General features: G+C 43.5%; 1 protein-coding gene across 6 annotated transcripts in view; it reads right to left on the bottom strand.

The window, feature by feature from the left end:
• Positions 1-19,627, bottom strand: part of Dnajc6 (DnaJ heat shock protein family (Hsp40) member C6) — a 208,100-nt gene that overhangs the window by 111,210 nt on the left and 77,263 nt on the right. Inside the window, exon 1 of one of the 6 annotated variants that reach the window (XM_045148991.1) lies at positions 17,428-17,744. The exons of the other annotated variants lie outside the window; for them this stretch is intronic. Within the exon in view, the coding sequence (XP_045004926.1) occupies positions 17,428-17,623 (196 nt within the window). The 5' untranslated portion in view covers positions 17,624-17,744. Of the gene's footprint in view, positions 1-17,427; positions 17,745-19,627 lie in introns of those variants that run through there. 6 annotated transcript variants of the gene reach the window in all.

Below are 19,627 nucleotides of genomic sequence, written 5' to 3'. Positions count from 1 at the left end.
ATCATGGGGAAAGAATCAATCATTTTTCCCTCTACCTCTTTATCATTCTATTGCTGACTCTTAAATTACTCTCTAGCTTCTTCATACATGAGCCCAAGCACAACCTAGCCAAAAAAGACCACCCTGCCTCTCTGAAGTCCTCCAAAGGCAGTCGGCAGTCATGTCTGTTTGGCACCTGGGCACTGGCTATTCCTGGACTTGCCTTTGGGTCCCTGTCCACAACATCTCCTTCCTATACCTCATTTTCCTCACTCTCAAAATGAGTAGATGAGATGTCAGAGCCCTGGAATTCTGCAATCATAAACTAGATAACACTGCTAGGGAAATGAGTAGGATAGCCACAAAAAGCAGTATCTGGCCTCACAACCTTACTTTAACTAGAGTTACTCTGTTTTCATATACTTTCGATATGCGGAATCTGAGAAGGCTTTGCTGAGAAAAGGAACCTAATATTAGTTAAGTTTGAAAACTATAGAAAATCCTGTTTCAAGATGCCATAAGAAGTCACAGTAGTGAAGCACAAATAAGAAAACTGAAATCTTACATTTATTGTTTTTTATTATGAAAACAACTAGAGCTGGGGCTGTAGCTCAGTGGCAGAGCATTTGCTTAGCATGCACATGGCCCTGGGTTCTATCCCTGTCACTGCAAAAAGCACTGTGTTTGGGGGGGAGGGTGAGCACAGAAAACATAGATCCACACAGGTCTTCTAAGCTCTTTTGTGGCAGATAGTTTGGCTTTTGTTCTTTTTTATTCTTTGCTGCACAGTATACAGAGTTTGAGTTTGTACACTTTCATATTTGCTGGATGGATGGACATCCAAGTGTCCCAAAACTTATAAATAATCACAGGGTGGATATGATGAAGAAAGGGCTTAGAATATTGCAAAATGGAGAATATACAGATCTTGGAAAACCTCAGGATAGTAAAACAATCATCACACTGCTGAACTCCACTTCTACCTTATGACACAGACAACACTTACCATGTGTCTTCCATACGGCAGGGAATTTACCAAGTTCTTTCTCATGTGAACTTCCTAACAATCTAGCCAGAGAGGTATTATCTTTTACAGAGCAGCAAGCAGAGGATCAAAGGGATAAAATGACTAATCCAAGGTCACAAAGCTACTCAGCAATGTCCAGGGCTGGGGGGATGACCCAGTGGCAAAGTGTTTGCCATACAAGCCTAAGAAGCTGTGTTTGGCTCCCCAGCACTCACGTCAAATGCCTAGTATGGTGGTAAACACCTATAATTCCAACACTAGAAAAGCAGAGAGAAAAGGATACCAAGGCTTGTTTGTGTAGCCCAATTGGTAAGCTCCATATTCAAGAAAGACTTTGTCTCAAAAAAAAAAGGGGGGGGGGGGGTTGGAGAGATGGCTTAGCAGTTAAGGTGCTTGCCTGTGAAGCCTAAGGACCCATGTTTGACTCTCCAGGTCCCATGTAAGCCAGATGCACAAGGTGACACAAACACACAAGGTCACACATGCACACAAGGTCGTACATGCACCTGGAGTTTGATTGCAGCAGCTGGAGGCCCTAGTGTACCAATTCTTTCCCTCTTATTCTCTCTCTTGCTTTCTCTCTCATAAAAAAGTCAGTCTGTTGGACTTGCCTCAAAAGAGAGGGAGAGAGGAAGGGAAGGAAAAGATAGAGAGTGCTAGGGGAAAATAAAACTAACCAACATGGACTTCTGGCTTCTACACGTGTACACACACAAATACAGAAATGCTCACCATGGCCAGGTGTGGTGGCTCATGCCTTTAATCCCAGCACTTGGAAGGCAGAGCTAAGTGGATCACCATGAGTTCGAGGCCACCCTGAGACTACATAGTGAATTCCAGGTCAGCCTGGGCTAGAGCAAGACCCTACCTCAAAAAAAAAAAAAAAAAAAAAAAAGAAAGAAAGAAAGAAAGAAAGAAAGAAAGAAAGAAATGCTCAACTTTGAACAGACCACTGGATCTGCATCCAATCCAGTACTCCTTTTTACAAAGAAACAAGATGCCACAATCCAAGAAGAGCCACAAAGTATGAGAACCTCTACATTCACACACATACATAGATAATAAGCAACATGAGAACAGGGCAAATGTCTCCCACAGTTGCCTGTTGAAAATATGCTTTCTTAGTGCCTTTCTGCACATTCTAAAGTGCTTGTCCATAGGTATGTATTACTTGTCAAACAAGTATTTAACAACAATTAACAACACAAATAGTCCATATCTAATGAGTGTGAAGTCAACCGTGATCATCATTTCTCACAGACTAGTAAAGGTTAAGAAGTTTGATGAGAGCTTTGAGAATGTGGGAGAACAGTAGTCTTGGCAGAGGTTTAAATTGGTACCAGGCTCTCAACAATACAGAAAGTCTATCATAATGTGAAGTATGTTCCTCTGTTTGCTACACCCAGAACTTTTTCCACATGAATGCTACATATGCAATATACAAAATGTATGTTCAGGATATTAACTCTGTATGAGAGAGGATTTTTAATGTTCCCAATACAAAGAAACTGACATGCTAGTTACACCAATCTAAACTGTTACCCATGCCCCATAAATATGTATGATTACTATATGACAATTAAAAAATGAATGTGGGGCTGGAGAGATGGCTTAGCGGTTAAGGCACTTGCCTGCAAAGCCATAGGACTAAGGTTTGATTTCCCCAAGACCCATGTCAGCCAGATGCACAAAACTGCACATGCATCTGGAGTTCATTTGCAATGGCTGAAGGCCCTGGTGCACTTACTCTCATTCTCATTTCCTCCCCTGTCTCTTCCTCTTTGTCTCTCAAACACAGAAATAAAAATAAAAATATTATTTCAGTGATTGCATGCAAACACACTTACTGCCCTATCCATGGGGTAATTGTATCAGTGGCACTGAAAACAGTCATTAGAGAAAAATAACACACATATTTAGATTCTAATGTAGAAAAGTACCTAGGATATAGTTATTGTTAAGTAACATATATCAGGCACCTAAAGGAGATTTCAGGACTTTCCACATGAATGAAGATATGTGAATATGTGGGTATGAAGGAGTCTGCATGTGTTTATGTGGGTTGACACTAGTGTATGTGCTTGGAAATTCTAAATAAATGCATTATTTGTCTCTGAAGAGCAGAACTAGAAGTGGAGAAAGAAATGGGGTCTTACTTGCATTTTTATATCACTCTCAATTGTTTTAAATTCATAAACATGTTATTATAATTTAATTATAATCTAATTATTATAATTAAATTAGTTAATTATTATAATCTAATTATAATAAATATTATTAATTGATATAATTTATAAACTGAAACTATTTTTGTAGGGTTTTGTTTTTATGAGATGAGGCCTAGCTGCCATGCAACAGCTTAAAAACAAAGCAAGACATGAAATAAAGTAATCATCTGTTACAACTGCTCACCAAACAAGACTGTGTGGAAGTCCCCGGCCTCTGAGTGGTAGTGACAGGCACAATGGAGACAGCATTCTCTGGTACATTTGGAGACAAAGTCACATTCCTATCCTATCCTGTTAGGGGATTTTAATGTCAGCTTTAAGACCAGGAAATATAATAAAATCTTGCTATAATTTTAAAGACAACTTAAACTAATTTCCCTGTATACCTTCAGTGTACATCATGGCTACAGGTTGCCCAAGATCTTGGCTCTCCTTTGTGGATCACTGCCACAGGCTACACACTGGCTCTGCTGGAGCTCTCAGGGCTTCTCCTCTTTTGAACATCTGGTTCACGTCACCACTTCAGCATAAAACCATGCTAACATGTAAGGAGGTGGGACTTCCTTGGGATAGTCCTGTATTCCTTTCAGTTAAACCCAAGACTGCTCTAAAACAATTAAGTTTTTAAAAAGTTAATCTAGGTATAAGGGAAGATAGTAGGAGAGGAAAATAAATGATGGTGTAATGACACATATGTATGAAAATGTCATGATGAAACCTGTTACTTTATATGATAACATAAAAAATAACTTAAAGACAAGTGTGGTGGCACACACCTGCACACCTGTAATCCCAGCACTTGGGAGGCTTGAGGCACTGAGACACACCAGGCCACCCTGGGCTACACAGTAGAATTCTTTAGAAAAAAAGAAATAAGTTTATTTAATTCAGAACTCTGACCCTGCAACCAGACATGGTGGTACACACCTTTAACCCAGCACTTGGAAGCCTGAAGTAGGAGAATACTTGTGAGTTCAAGGTCAGCCTCGGAGTACAGAGAGAGTTCCAGGTCAGCCTGGAATATATGCTCAATTGACGTATAATAACTAAAAGACTAAATACATAAAATAATTAAAACTCTGACCCTTAATGCTAATTCATACAAGTCACTGACTTTATCTTTAAAGTCACTTTTTTCCCTTGATCCAAGCAGGCAAAATAGTTTCTTAAAAACACAAGCAAGCTGGGCATGGTGGCGCACGCCTTTAATCCCAGCACTCGGGAGGCAGAAGTAGGAGAATCGCCGTGAGTTCAAGGCCACCCTGAGACTACAGAGTTAATTCCAGGTCAGCCTGGACCAGAGCGAGACCCTACCTCGAAAAACCAAAAAAAAAAAAAAAAAAAAAATACAAAACTCACAAGCAGGGGGCTGGAGAGATGGCTGAGCAGTTAAGGTGCCTGCCCTTAAAGCCTAATAATCTGAGTTCAACTCCCCAGTACCCACATAAAACCAGATGCACAAGTGATACATGCATCTGGTGTTCATTTGCAATAGTGTGCCCATTCTCTCTCCCCTCAACTCTCTCTGTGCTGGGCATGGTGGTACATGCCTTTAATCCCAGCACTCCAGAGGCCAAGGTAGGAGGATGACTATGAGACTTCAATGCCAGCCTGAGACTACACAGTGTCTATAGGACAGCCTGTCCTCAGAGACCCAATCTTGAAAGATCGCCCCTCAAAAAAATACACAAGCAGAGGATTGGGGAAATGGCTCAGTGGTTAAAAGCATTTGCTTGCAGTGCCTGCCAGCCAGGGTCCAATGGTCCAATTCCCCCACCCCCTCTCTCTCTCTCTTTCCATACCCTTGCTTGTAAATAAATAAAATTTATAAAAACACACAAGTATTTAGGCATGACGGTGCATGTCTTTAATCCCAGCACTTGAGAGGCAAAGGTAGGAAGATCACCATGAGTTTGAGGCTAGCCTGAGACTACATAGTGAAGTCCAGGTCAGTCTGGGCTATACTGAAACCCTACCTCGAAAAGCAAAAATCAAAAACAAACAAACAACAAAAACACAAGTAGAGCCTCATTTGTTATTATCCTCTCCTAGTTTGGTAGATTCCAGTGACACAGCCACATACTTCTTCCTACAATCTGCCCCCTCCTCCATATCACCAATTTGCTGTATATGGTATAGTCAGGTGTCATGTAATCAAGCTCCCCTCAGCGGCAAAAACACAGAAAGATTATGTCGCCTTGTGTCGTGGTTTGATTTAGATGTTGCCCCATAAACTCATGTGCTCTGAATGCTAGATCCCCAGCTGGTGGCAATTTGGAAATTGGAGCCTTGCTAGAGGAGGGGTGCTGTGGGTGGGCTTATGGGTATGATAGCCAGCTTTCCCTTGCCAATGTTGGGCACACTCTCCTGCTGCAGTGGTCTACCTGATGTTAGCCAAAAAGTGATGCCCAGCCTCTGTTCATGCCATGTTTTCTCTGCCATCATGGAGCTTCCCCTAGAGTCTGTAAGCCAAAATAAACCCTTTCCTCTGATTAGCTGCTTTTGGTAGGGTGCTTTGTGCCAAGATCACAAAGGTAACTGCAGCACCTGTGACCACTTTAGTTTGTGCAAGTGTTCTGTGAGATTCACACAGTGATGAGCCCTCCTAACAGTGCACTTCTCAGACTACACCACAAAACTCACTATGGCTGTACTGAAATGCCCCCTAACCAGCTGCTGTTTTCCCTGCTTGCTTCATGTTTCTTCTGTGTTAGCTAACCACTTATCTTCCTCCTTAGAAGGGGCTTTCCTTACAGTCCTCACAGAGACAAGCCTTGCCTCCTACCACTACCCTGAGGTGCTCCTGCTCACTGGAGTGCCTGAAGAGCCCCCAGAACATCACATAATCATTTTTCCAACATCAAGGAAGATCATAAGTGGTACAGACTTATCTGTCTTGGCCTCTACAACAGCCCTAGCTCAAACATTGCCAGCACAAAGGGGGAAGCCAGGAGATGTTTATGGAATGAATTATGAGGACTTGTGGGCTTGATAGAAGGTGTTAGTGGTTCAGGAATAGAGTCCTTGGACCCAAAACCCTTAGTTCATGTCTACTTTTAACCAAAGAATTGGATAAAATAAGACTGAGAAGGATAATTATTAAATCATTATATTTATTTAGGAAAGTTTAAAACCAAGGAAAGGAAAATGAATACACCCCTGTGGTCTGAGAGCCTATGTGGGCCTAACAGAAAAGTGAAAAGAGATTTAGGGAGAAAAGGAGAGAAAGTACAGAGAGCTCCTGCCATGTGGAAGGCAGAAGGGGGTAGAGAGCCCACATGGGAGTAAGGAGGGGTCTCCCCTCATTGTGGCCCAGTCGGGCTGAGACAGGGAAGCTTACCAGAACCTCGAAGTTCAGGAGGGGCCCAGAGAGACTTGCCCACCCCTGGTAAAACTATTTATAACCTTATGATGGTGGGCCCTATCTTTTGGCTCAGGTGAGCCAGAGTAAGAGTTGATTGGTCTGGGCTAGGAGCTGGTTCACAAAAAGGCCAGCCATGACATGACGCTGAACTTGACCAGTCACAATGTCAGGATTGGATTTAAATTCTAGGAATAGGGACCTCCCTCCCTGGAGGGGCTCAGATTGCTTGTGGCAAAACAAATCTAGGGAAGAGATAAGAAGACTGTAAGGACAGGCCTAAAGATCTTCCTGCCTTTTACTTTGAGGGGCCCAGTTACCCTATAATACCTAACCTTACTTCCTCTCAGATTGTCAAGCACCTTCATATGTGTGCCCACATCTCACCTCACCTGTGAAGACAGGTCAGTACTGTGGTTTGAATGTGAAGTGTCTGTCATAGGCTCATATACTTGAACACTTGGTCCCAGCTAGTGGCACTGATTGGGAAGTTGTGAAATCATTAGGAGGGGGAGCCTTACTAAAGAAAGTCAGTCAGTCAGTTGAGGTTTTTTTCTTTTATAAAATACATCTTTTTAAAATATTTTACTTTTTTATTCATTTCCAAAGAGAGGGAGATAGGGAGAGAATGGTCAAACCAGAGCTTCTAGCCACTACAAATGAACTCCAGATACATGTACCACTTTGTGCATCTGGCTTTATGTGGGTACTGGGGAGTTGAATTCAGGTTGTTAGGCTTCAAGAGCAAGCACCTTAAACACTGAGCCATCTCTCTAGCTCTCTCTTGAGGTTTTATAGCCTAGTCTTACTTTGTATTTGCTTTCTGCCTCCTAACTATGGAGTCAATGTGAAGAGTCAGCCTCCTGCTTCTAAAACTGTAAGCCAGTTTATTCCCTTAAACTACTTCCTGTCAAGTATTTGGTCACAGCAATGTGTAAAGTAACTAATAGTCAGGATGAGTTTTCTGAGTTGAATGTCCTGTCCAAGGTGGTGGCTGAGAGGCCAGAACTTATACTGGACTTTCTAACTCTTAACAAAGGACAAAGAGCTGCTTTCTTGCAGAGATGAGAGGGGTGGAGAAATGGTGAATCATTATCTTGCATTTCCTGTTTACAAATAAGCTTTTTTTTTTTCATTTATCAGAATGAAACACAGATGGGATAGACTTCTTCTGAAATCGCTTATCACCAGGTCACAGTGTTAGGCCAGAGCAGAGGTAAGTCACATGTACACACACCTCAAGACTGTAGTCAGCATCCACACCCTATCCTGTGGCATGGGGTTCCAAATCTCCCAAACACACTAACTCCCTGACTGGGAGAAGGGAGGAGACCCAGACAGGAACAGGGAGGGAAAAGGAGAGGTGGCAGAAAAGAAGTAAAACAGAAGATGGAGGGGACAAGAAAAAAAAGGAAAAGATTGAATAAGGGGAGAGAGAAGTAAGTACCATTACCCTACTAAGATTTTTGCCTAAAGTTCAAATTCTGGTTGGGACAAAGCTGTCCTTGAGAATTTCTTGGATCAGAGTCTGATTCAATGAGACCAAGAATCCTTGCTTTCGATAACTATCTTCCAAGTTTTTCTAGTGGCTCATCTTTTCTTCCATCTCTCTATCACCAAGAAAGGAAGTATAGCCCAGTCCTCACCTACCGAGTGGACAAAGGGCAGCCAGCCACTCTACAGCAGCCTGGCCAATCACTCCCCTCATCCTCCTGGCATAATGGGCCCTGCTTATGCCTCATGATTCTGGTGGTAGTCTCTTGGGGATCTGCTCAGCCTGGTGGGAGCCTACCGAAAAGTTTCAAGCCTGGTAAGCCTTTGTGCCTAGCAACATACAGAGCCTCTGCACACGTACACTCCTGGTGTGCTTGACCAGCTGGTCATACTTTCATTCACATCAAGACCAGAAGATACCTAGTCTCCTGCTTCCATGAGGGCTGGACATCACTGACTTCCTTCAAACCCTCACAACCCCACCTCTGACCAGTTGTTAGTCTGTCTCTTCTCATGTGCCATGACTCCCAGGACTGTCTCTCTTTCCCCAGACTGACTGGCACTGCCGTGGCTCGGGCTTCTAGCCCATTAAGTTACCATCTAAGCTGACCTCCACTATTTCTCCCAGGTACATACTGTCTTTCACTTTATCCTTACCTTCCCTACTCTATAAGCACCCCTGGGCCCTAGAGCCTGTATCTCACCTGGCTTCTTGGGTAAATTTAGTGCAGCCAGAAAACAACTGGGATCCATCCATCTTTCACAGCTGTGCATTATCTCAGGATTCCTGCCACCTCCTTGGAATGGTAGCATGGCTTTGTAGCTCCTAGGACTTTAGCTGATGGAGGCCCATTCCCCCATATAAAGAAAAAAAATAATGTTATGGCTACATTAGTACAAAAATGAACTTACTGTTAAGTACATTCATTTTATTTTGGTTTTTAAAAGTAATTAAAACTAAAACATTTCTATGGGCCCTAACTTATTTTGGTGCCTAGTGAATGTTCAGCCACGCCTCACTTCTGCTCCGAATCTCCCAATACTTCATGCTGCGTACAGAACCAGGTCCAGTCTCCCAGAAGCACCCTGGCTGCATTCAGTCTATCCTCCCAGCCCATCTGCTGCACTGCTTCCCACACACCTGGGGTCCAGCTCCCAGGCCTGCACCCACTTTTCTCCACACATCATACACTGTGCTGCCCCACCTTGGTTTTCAGCCCCAAACACACTTCCTTCCCATCCCTTTCTACTGATTTCTGCTTCAAATACCACCATGTACTGTGGCTTCCCTGACCCTCCCAGTCAAGTAGGCTCTTTCTCTTCCTTGGGCATTACCAGGCACGTCATATCTAGTACTGTACCACTTACTTGCACTTGCAAAATACTCCCTTCTACTGTGCACTTCCTTCATAGGGAAGATTTCTAAAATCAAGAGGTGGCTTACCGCATACACCAAATATACTTGCCAGCTCCCAGGGAGAGCTCTACTCTGCCACCACCAACAGCCATTGTCTGCACATGCGCTAGCACCAGCCTGAAGGCAGTGGGTCGTTGTGTGCCACTGTGGTGCGGGAATGTGTACTGGTAATACCACAGAAACTGCATGTTAATTTAACTTCCATCCACAATACTTTTTCAAATTGTACCTGGATGAATTATTGAAATAAGAAGATATTCTGAATCTAGATTAAGGCCTATAATGTGGACCAATGAAAGACAGCAGAATTTGCCAGATATCTTGGTACATGTTATTTTCTAATTCCTTGGACATGATGGACTTGCTCCTCAGACACAGAGTTGCTCTGTCAAAAGTTTCAGGTAAGTTTCAGGGAGAAGTGTTTGACTTATAGAATGTGACTTAGTTTTCTTTTTTTTTATTTTTATTTTTTGTTCGTTTTTATTTATTTATTTGAGAGTGACAGACAGAGACAGGAAGAGGCAGGTAGAGAATGAGAGAGAATGGGCATGCCAGGGCTTCCAGCCACTGCAAACGAATTCCAGATGCATGCACCCCCTTGTGCATCTGGCTAATATGGGTCCTGGGGAATCAAGCCTCGAACTGGGGTCCTTAGGCTTCACAGGCAAGTGCTTAACTGCTAAGCCACCTCTCCAGCCCAGTTTTCTTTTTTTAAATTACACACTTTCCAACAAAGAAATACACAATCCAAACTCCAGGGTTCAAAGTCCAAAAGGAGTTCTAGATGGTGAGTACAAGAGCAAAAAGTCACTGTAAGGCTCACAGACAGTTTTAGGTGAGTCACATGGATGCAAGGAACGCTAAATATTTGGCCAAGATTCAAATTTTTGTGACAGTGATTAGAAAATATACGTGTAATTTTTTTTGTTTTTTGTTTTTTGTTTTTGTTTTTCGAGGTAGGGTCTCACTCTAGCTCAGGCTGACCTAGAACTAACTATGTAGTGGGTGGCCTCAAACTCATAGTGATCCTCCTACCTCTGCCTCCCAAGTGCTGGGATTAAAGGTGTGTGCCACCACACCCAGCTATATGTGCAGATTTAATATAAAAATTATCTTGGAGCCAGGCATGGTAGACACACCTTTAATCCTAGCACTAGAGAGACAGAGGTAGAAGGATTGCTGAGTTAAGGCAAGCCTGAGACTACATAGTGAATTCCATTTCAGCCTGGGCTACAGCAAGACCCTACCTTGAAAAACAAAAACAAAAAAAAAAAAGAAGAAAGAAAGAAAAAGGTCTTGGTCAGGGAAAGAAAAGGGATAGACGAGAGGAGAATGGCGGGAGGAAAGGGGAGAAAAGAGGGAGGAGAGAGAGGTAAGCATTTAAAGTTCCTATTCTGCAAAAGTTATATAATTGTACAATAGATGATTACAATCTTTAGTCACGAAAATGGTCCTCTTTTGTTTTCTGGTGTGTATATGTATATGCATATTGTGGGAGCACATATATGAGAATGTATGTGCCCGTGTACACATGTGAAGGCTAGAAGTCAACATTAGGTGTCTTCCCCAATCACTTTCCACCTTATTTGTTGAACCACAGTCTGTCACTGAACCATTCAACTAGTCTAGCTGGCCAGTAAGCCCTAGGGAATTTCCTGTCTGTGCCTAACAAGCACTGAGATCACAACCCCACACTGCCATGCTCTGCATTTGTATGGGTTTTAGGGGTCCAAACTCAGGTACTCATGCTCATGTGGAAGCACTTTATTGACTAAGCCATCATCCTAGCCAAGAAAATATTTATTTATTTATTTGACACACACAGAGAGATTGGGTATACCAGAGCCTCTGGCCATTGCAAACGAACTACAGATGCACGTGCCAACACATGCAACTGGTTTACATGGGTTCTGGGGATTCTAACCCAGGGTCCTTAGGCTTTGCAGACAAGCACCTTTACTGCTAAGTCATTTCTCCAGGCCCAGCAAATAATCTTTTGATAATCTATTTATTTATATTTGTCCATTAAGAGTCTGGACTTATTCTTGTGCATGAAAAATGTTCATTATTGAATTGGTCTAGCTTTCTTCCAGTTTCACTTAAGCCTGGCCTCAATTCTGCTAAAATCTAGCTGCATACTTATTTTTAGGTTTGGATGGACATATTTCATTATAAATGCCCTTTTTAAAAATTCAAAATTTTTTCATGCTTTCATTCACTCAACAAGTATTTGTTAGGCTCACAATAAATGCCAAGCAGTGAAAACAACATGAAGGTGAATAAGAAATGCTTTCCTCTGAACTTTATTTATAGTCCAGAGGGAGACAGGCCAGGCAGTATATCACAGCCCAACACCATGAGAGCCACACCAGGGAAGTCCAGGTTGCTGAGAATCAGGGACAATGACCAGCACATGCAGCCTATAGGATGGAGGGATATCCAAGCCAGTCTAAAGAAAGGGTAGAAGAGATCCTGGAAAGGGGCCATCAGGTGATTCTAGAATGAATGTTTGCCAAAGCTGAGGGGGAAAATGTTTGTAAAAGCACAGAGTAGGGGCTTGATGGGTGATGGGTGGCTTAGCAGTTAAGGCAGTAGCTTGCAAAGCTAAAGGACCCAGATGTGGTTTCCCAGGACCCATGCAAGCCAGATGCACAAGGTGCCACATGTTTCTGGAGTTTGCTTGTGGTGGCTGAAGGCCCTGGCACACTCATTCTCTCTCTCTCTCTCTCTCTTTCTCTATCTGCCTCTCTCTCCCTCTTTCTCAAATACAAATAAAAATTAAGTACAAAAAATAAAAATAAAAAGAAGCACAGAGGGTAGTATCCTCCTGAGCAGAAGTAGCAGGAAGCTTTGTTGGTCTGGCCTTCAGAGACCCCACGATGGGCTGCTGGTGTACAGTTCAAAACACCTGGGCCTTTATTCTGAGAGTAATAGGGATCCCATGTTCCTTGGCAAGTTACTGTCCATAAATTTTAGAAGCCTGTACCAATTATATTGTTTTCTGGTTGACGGATCAAGACTTAATTAGTCATATACAATGTTGCTCCTATGTCTCCCTCACGCCTACCACTTTAACAGTCCTTTGTGCTACATGTAAATCAGGAAGACATGCCTGCTGTGTTGGAGGAAATTTAAGATGAAAAAACAACTGCATTTATCATGATTCCCTCAATCACTCTTAATTCTCCTTACCTTAGAGGGGGAAAAAATTCACCTCTGAATTCATTTGCAACCTTAAGGGCATTTCTCAGTGTTTTCCTCCCACAGAATAAGTAGAGCCTACTTAACCTCAGGCAGCTAGCTTCCTCTCTCTGTTCCTAGGTTACTTCAACTATAAAGAAGTAACTTCTTTACCTTTTATTCATATGTATTTTTTAAAATTAATTTTTTGTTAGAATACAAAGAAATGGGTTTCACTGTGTCACATTTATACATGCATATCATTCTACTTTGTTAATTCACCTTCCACACTGCCTTGCCCCCTGCCCCCTCCCTCTCCCTCTTGCTGGCCTCCACATCTCCCCAGCAGTCTAGAAATGATCTCAGGAAGTCCCCTCTTCAGCTCTCATGTTGCATACATTCAAGACTTTCTCTTATTCCACCTGCCTCCTCATTTTAGATTTCCTCCCTCTGACAGTACCTATTCTCCATATTTAAAACAGAAGCAGTAATAGTTCTCCAAATCTAGCTTAATTGTGCTTAACATGATGATCTCCAGCTCCACCCTACAAAAAGCAGAGCTTCATTCCTTAATTCATTAATTGCCATGCTGCATAGGTAGGGAAGCCTGTGTGCCCTAGAAACAGGCTCTTAGGTAACAAGGCCCTATTATGGCTACCAAGTACAGGTGAAAAAAGTGATCCCTGACACATAATATGGGTGACACATTAACCAAGCCCTGACCCTACCTCTGTCTTGTAGCACAGGTCACATTTTAACTAGGCTTGTTTCCCCATGGTGCAAGACCACCTCTTCCCTTGAAGACCTTAAAAGAATATGAATGCTTCATTTAACTATCTCAGACAGTATTTCTTAAAAGACCATTTTTATGTCCAAACACATTCTCACTCTATAGGAAAGTGTTTTAGAATCCTTCATATGTTAGTCTTTGTGTGACTGTGAAAAAATATCTGCCAAAAACAACTTAAGAAGGTTTATCAGGGCTTATGGTTTCAGTCTACCATGACAAAGAGGGAAAAATCAAAGTGGATAATACTGATTCCATTTCAACAATCAGTTGATGCTATGCCTGCACAGAAAGTTAGGTTAGTTCAATGGGAGGGTAGCTTTCCCATACAGTCAGTGGTGCACACCTATGATGCCAACATTCTGGAGGCTGAAGAAGGAGGATAAATGCAAGTTCAAGGTTTGTCTGGTCTACACATTGAGTTCGAGCCAGCTGGAGCCACAAACAAAGTGCCTGTATAAAAACAAACAACAAACAAGGACAGAGCTGGGGAGATGGCTCTGTGGATAAAGTGCTTGCTTCCCATAAACATGGGGGCTTGAGTTTATTCTCCAACAACCATATAAAATCTGGGTGTGGCTATAATCCCAACTCTGGGGAGAAGGAGACAAAGCATCCCTGGGGCTCATCGTCTAGCTAATCTAGCCGAACCCATGAGCTCCAGGTTCAGTGAGAGACCCTGTTTCAAACAGTAAGGTGGAAGCCAGACATGGTGGCACACACCTTTAATCCCAGCACTCAGGAGGCAGAGGTAGGAGGAGTGCTGTGAGTCTGAAGTCAGCCTGGGACTACAGAGTGAGTTTCAGGTCAGCCCATGTGCTAGAGAGAAACCTTACCTCGAGAAAACAAAAATAAAAAAGGTGGAAAACAACTGATGAAGACACCTAAAGTCAACCTCTGGCCTCCATACATATGTTTGCACATACATTTATGCACACATACATGCAAACCACACACATGCAAAAATAAATAATAAAAAAATGGGGCTGGCTACCACTAAGCAGCTATGAGGACTTGGGGGGAGCTAGGAAGACTACTCAGTGGCTAAACGCTCTTGCTTGCAAAGCCTACATGCCCAGGTTCAACGCCCCAGTACCCATATAAAATTAGATGCATAAAGTGGTGCATACATCTTGAGTTCATTTACGGTGGCAAAAGGCCCTGGTACATCTATATTAAATCTCTCTCTCTCAAATAATATAAAAAAAATTTAATGAGATTTTTGGGTGATTTCTTTTTGAAAGTTCATTACAGGGCTCTCAAGTGTGAACTTTGTAGATGACAACATAGAGCTAGCAACAATAGTTTACAGGTTTTATCCTATGTCTCAGGGCCCAGATACATGCTGCTTACCTTGCTTATTGTAAAGCATTCTGGAGAATGGAATAAGTGTCCAAAACTTCTACTACACATAACCATACAAGTGGAGGGTATTAAGATGAAGTTCTCTAGGGGGATTTTTTTCACATGATTTTTTCCATGTGAAAATATTCCTGCCAGAACAAAAGCCCCATGAACTTCCTATACAATCTGCCATGTCACACAGTCAGTTAAATAAATGGGCAGATTACTATTGCATTAGAAGTGATCTATGGGTTTAATTAAAAATTCTAATGAATGTCTGCATTTACACTGCACAGGCCATACTTTGAGGCTCTCAGAAGATTGTAACTAGACAAGACATAAAGTTGCACTAGTGAATGAACCCGATTCTGAGTTCATGCCAACAGTAACTAAACTACATCCTCAATTGGAAATATGCATCAAATAGTCTTCAGCTATACCAACTGACTACAGCAAAGCCAGAACATTCCCCTAGGCAGATGGAGGAGGGAATGTGGAAGGGATCAGTGAAAAGGGATGGGATTCCTAGAAGCCTCTTCAATAGTGCTGGTTTGGTTCAGGTGAATCAACTTCTGGCAATAGCACTTTGAGATAACTGTATTGGGGAAGGGACTACAGACATCCACAACCTGTGTGCATGTGTGCAGAGACCAAAGGAAGACATCGTGCCCTCCTCTATCACTCTTTTGCCATTTTTTTTTCCTGAGACAGTGTCTCACTTAACCCAGAGCTCACCACTTTTCAGAACCTTGGCTGAAGAAGCCCCAGTGCTCTTCCTGTCTCCTCCTTCAATGGGGTCAGAGGCATATGGAGTCAGGCCTGGCTTGTATGTGGGTGCTGAGAATCACACACAAGTCCTCATGCTTGCTCATCAAGCACTCTTACTCCTTGAGCCATCTCTCCAGTCCCAAGATAACTATTCTAAAAGAAAATGCTTCCCCACCACAAGTTTGTAAAGGCAATTCAATTTTCTCCCAACCTACCAAAAAAAATATGATTTACTGAAAAAATGATCCTCAAAAATCTAAGATTTTACATAGGCTGATCTGTTAGAATTACTGCCTCAACTAAATAACCATCTACTAGAGGCCTGAAGGGTTGTATTCACTACGGAATTCTCCCACAAGGAGAATTCAGTGGATAGAGCTGGTCCCAGAAAATAAATGTTGAGTTTGTCCAACAATGTAACATTTTTTACAAAAACAAATTCAAGCTCCTAAAATGATTAATTCCTGTGAAAAATGAAAATCCATGAATTTTTTTCATGTTCCTGAAATGAGACTCCTCCACCCTCATTTGGAAAGTATTCATTTTAATTACTTATTTAGATATCCACTATGTTCCCAAAATAGTTATGATCAGAGTAAAAGAATCTGTTCAATCTTTAAAGAAGATCTCAGCCAGTCAAAAGATGGATTGCATTAATATGCTACATATTTGTAAAACTCAAATCAAATAGGTATATTCAACATCAATACCAAAATCCTAAAACGTCAGTCCATTAGGGACCTTAGCTTTATTTAAAACAGACTCAGAGAACATCCCACCAATACTTAACTTAAATCAAACCTGACTGAACTAGTTTGCAGTGCAGGGTATGTGAACATCTGTGGGCCCATATTTCGTCTCATTTAGGGATGCAAATAATAGAAAACGATAGCCCCGAGGGAGCCGTTTCACAATTAAAATACAAAAGCAATTCTTTGTAAAGTGTGGAGATAAAATTTGGTTTGGCTTCACTGCTGCCCAAGCAACCCACTGTGAATCTTTCCTCTAGAGTGCTCAGTTGTCAAATAATGAAGTTACAAAGTTAGACACTCCCCCTGCCCCTACAGCCGTTCGATTATAAATGATCTCTGAGCAAGCAATCCTGTGGTTCTGACCCCTAGAAAGGTAAGCAGCCAGTTCTAACACTAGACCTTGACCAGCAGGGCTGAATAGAATGACTTTTACTACACAAATCGTTAAATGCTCGCATCACTAAAATATTTTTTGAGACTTGCAAACCACACAGTTTAGAAGGATTTCCATTTCCCTGTATGTAAAAGTTTACAAAATATGAGGACACTCAATGCAAAAGGGTAAAATTTACAAATGTAGTAAATTTCATTGTATCAACATAAACAATGCCAAATTCCGTAGATTCCCAAGTTGATACAATAAAGTATTAGAAAGAAAACTTGAGCCCTAGTAGGCCCTTAAGCGGTGGTGGAGTTTTACATAATTGTAAATAATACCAGTGACAGGGAAACAACTGGAATAAACACTACTGGCCACCACTTCTTCACCTCAGTCACTGCTGCCTGGACTCTCTCTCCCCGCCCCCAGCGGTGGATTCAGCAGCTTGGGAAGGGTAGGAGGTGCTCACTAAGGTCCCTGAGCCAGACGGATCTGTTTCCCAGCTCCTCGGACGACAGAAAGAAGCTACCCGACGCCGGGGTATTAGGTACGGTGGCCTGTACCCGGCCACGCCGGGGTATTTACGCGGTGGCCGGCATCCCCGCCGCTCCGGGGTGTCAGATGCGGGGGCCGCAGCCCGCAGCCCGCAGCCCGGCCACCCTGGGTATGGGACGCGGCGGCCTGCACCCGGCCGGCCCCGGGGCGCGCTACCTGAGCTGTCCGTGGTGCTGGCGCGGTGCGGAGCCTGCCGGGCCGGACTGCGCGCCGCGCCCGCCGTCGCCGTCACCCGCTGCGGGCCGCCAAGCGCGCCGCTCCGCGCGCCCGAGTCCCCGTGACTGTCCACCAGCTGCAAAGACTCGTAACCATCGCTGCTGGTCTTCTTCCGGTAGCTCCCGAGGAGGCTCATGGGCGAGCCCGGAGAAGAGGGAAAATGAACCTGGGGAGGAAGGGGGAGGGGAGGGAGGCGGCGCCGGCGGAGAGAGGAAGTGTCACAGCAGGCCAGCCGTCAGGCGAGCGATCAAGGGCCCGGCATGACCGGAGCGCCGAGCCGAGGAGCCGAGCGAGCGTCCCGGCCGCACGCCCGCAGGCCGGGGAGTGCCCGGAAGCCACCGCGCGGGCGTCGCCGTCGCCCCAGCTGCCAGAGTGGCCAGACGGGGGAGGAAATTAGCTGGAGGGGGTAACGGCGGGGAGGCTCGAAGGGAGGGAGGCTGAAAGCGGAAAACGGGGCGGGGCGGGCCGGGAGGGGACCGCGACAATGCCGGCGGGAGGGTGTGTCAGCGTGCGCGCGTGTGTAAAGACAGGGTGACTCTGGCCTGATGGGCGTTGAGGACCAGGGCCTGGGAAAGATCCAGACACGCCCATTTCGTGTCACTTAGCCCGTTAGTGCTGGAAGATAGGACAAGTCAAAGCCACCAGGATGGTATCTTGATGCGCTGGCTTGAACTCCACGGGGGTTGCAGGGTTAGAGGTATGTAAAGGACAGGCCATCTGTAAGCTAGGAAACACGGAGCAGCATTTTGCCCACTCGGGCGGGATAGCCATTAAGATATGGAATGCCGTCAGGGATCTAGAGGACAGTCAGTCACCTGGTAAGCAGATCCGGCTAGGTGGTAGCTATCTGTTAAAGGAATAAATGGAGAAGGGCATTAAGAAGTCAGGTAGCACGTCTGCAGTCATTTGCCTTGGGACCTGGAGAAAGGGCTACCCTGTTCTGCTGGCTGGAAGGATGACTGGGAAGCACAAGGAAGGGTTCCCTCTTCATCTCACCCCTTTTTTCTTTTCATAATACCAGGCAACAAAAGCAGTTATTGCCTGAGGAGGATTTATCGTGAAGTTAATTAGCTTGAGGGTCAAGTCCCTTTCTTGCAGAAAACCCTGTAAGCCTGTGTGCCTAATTTTACACGTGTGATTTTTGTATTCTTAAAGCTTCCCCCAGCATTGTGTAAATCTCAGGCCTCCCCAAATCTGGGTAAAGTGACAAGTTTCAAGCAGGAATTACCAAATGCTCATTTTCATCTGAAACAAGTTGATTACAGAAGCATCCCTCATTCCTATCACATCAAGTGAAATACTATGTGGAATGTTGATTTAAAGAATCACTTTCCAGATTGAAGAGATGGCTTAGTGGTTAAAGCACTAGCCTGTGAAACCTAAGGACCCACGTTTGATTCCCCAGCACCCACATAACCCAGATGCACAGGTGGTGCATGAGTCTGGAGTTATTTGCAGTGACTGGAGGGCCTGGTGCTCCCATTCATACTCTCCCTCTCCCTCTCTCCCCCCCATAAACAAATAAAAGTATTTTTTTAAATATCATTTTCCTTTCTGGAATTTGGAGAAACTAAGTAACTTTCAAAAGCTACTTGACAGGTTTTTTTTTTATGTTATGCAAGAAAAAAACATGTGTGGATGTGTGACCTCCTGGAACCCAGACACAAAGCCAGCCAGCTTCACTTTTTCTCAACTCACATGGGTTTCTCTTGCTGTTATTATTTTGATCACTTCAAGACACAGAGTTAATGACAGCCAAAAGCCTTCCATCCAGAACATCTGGCAAAGTGTTTCCTGAAGACCCAGCTCTGCCTAGGCCTGAGCACAACCAAGTGGACAGGTACTTTCTTGGTCAAGAATTACTCAAACACAGACCCTGTAGGATAAGAAGGAATAAGAAGAGCCTTGTGTGCTAGGTGGCTCCATCCTTCCTGGGAGGTCCTAACTCCCTGACCAGTTGTGTTCCCATCTGTCAAGGCATAGTGTGACCAAAAGCAGAATTCAGAGTGATGCTTATTTATTACAGAGTGATGCTTATTTATTATTATTATTATTTATTTCTTGTGTGGAAACAAGAAAAACTATTAGAATTTTAAACACAAATGTTATACTTTCAATTTTCCAAGTATGAAAGTATTTT

The sequence above is a fragment of the Jaculus jaculus genome, chromosome 5 (genome assembly GCF_020740685.1).
Source record: "Jaculus jaculus isolate mJacJac1 chromosome 5, mJacJac1.mat.Y.cur, whole genome shotgun sequence".
In the NCBI taxonomy this organism is placed as follows: Eukaryota; Metazoa; Chordata; class Mammalia; order Rodentia; family Dipodidae; genus Jaculus; species Jaculus jaculus.
Note: the sequence above shows the minus strand (reverse complement) of the source record. Positions and strands in the feature narration are given on the sequence as shown.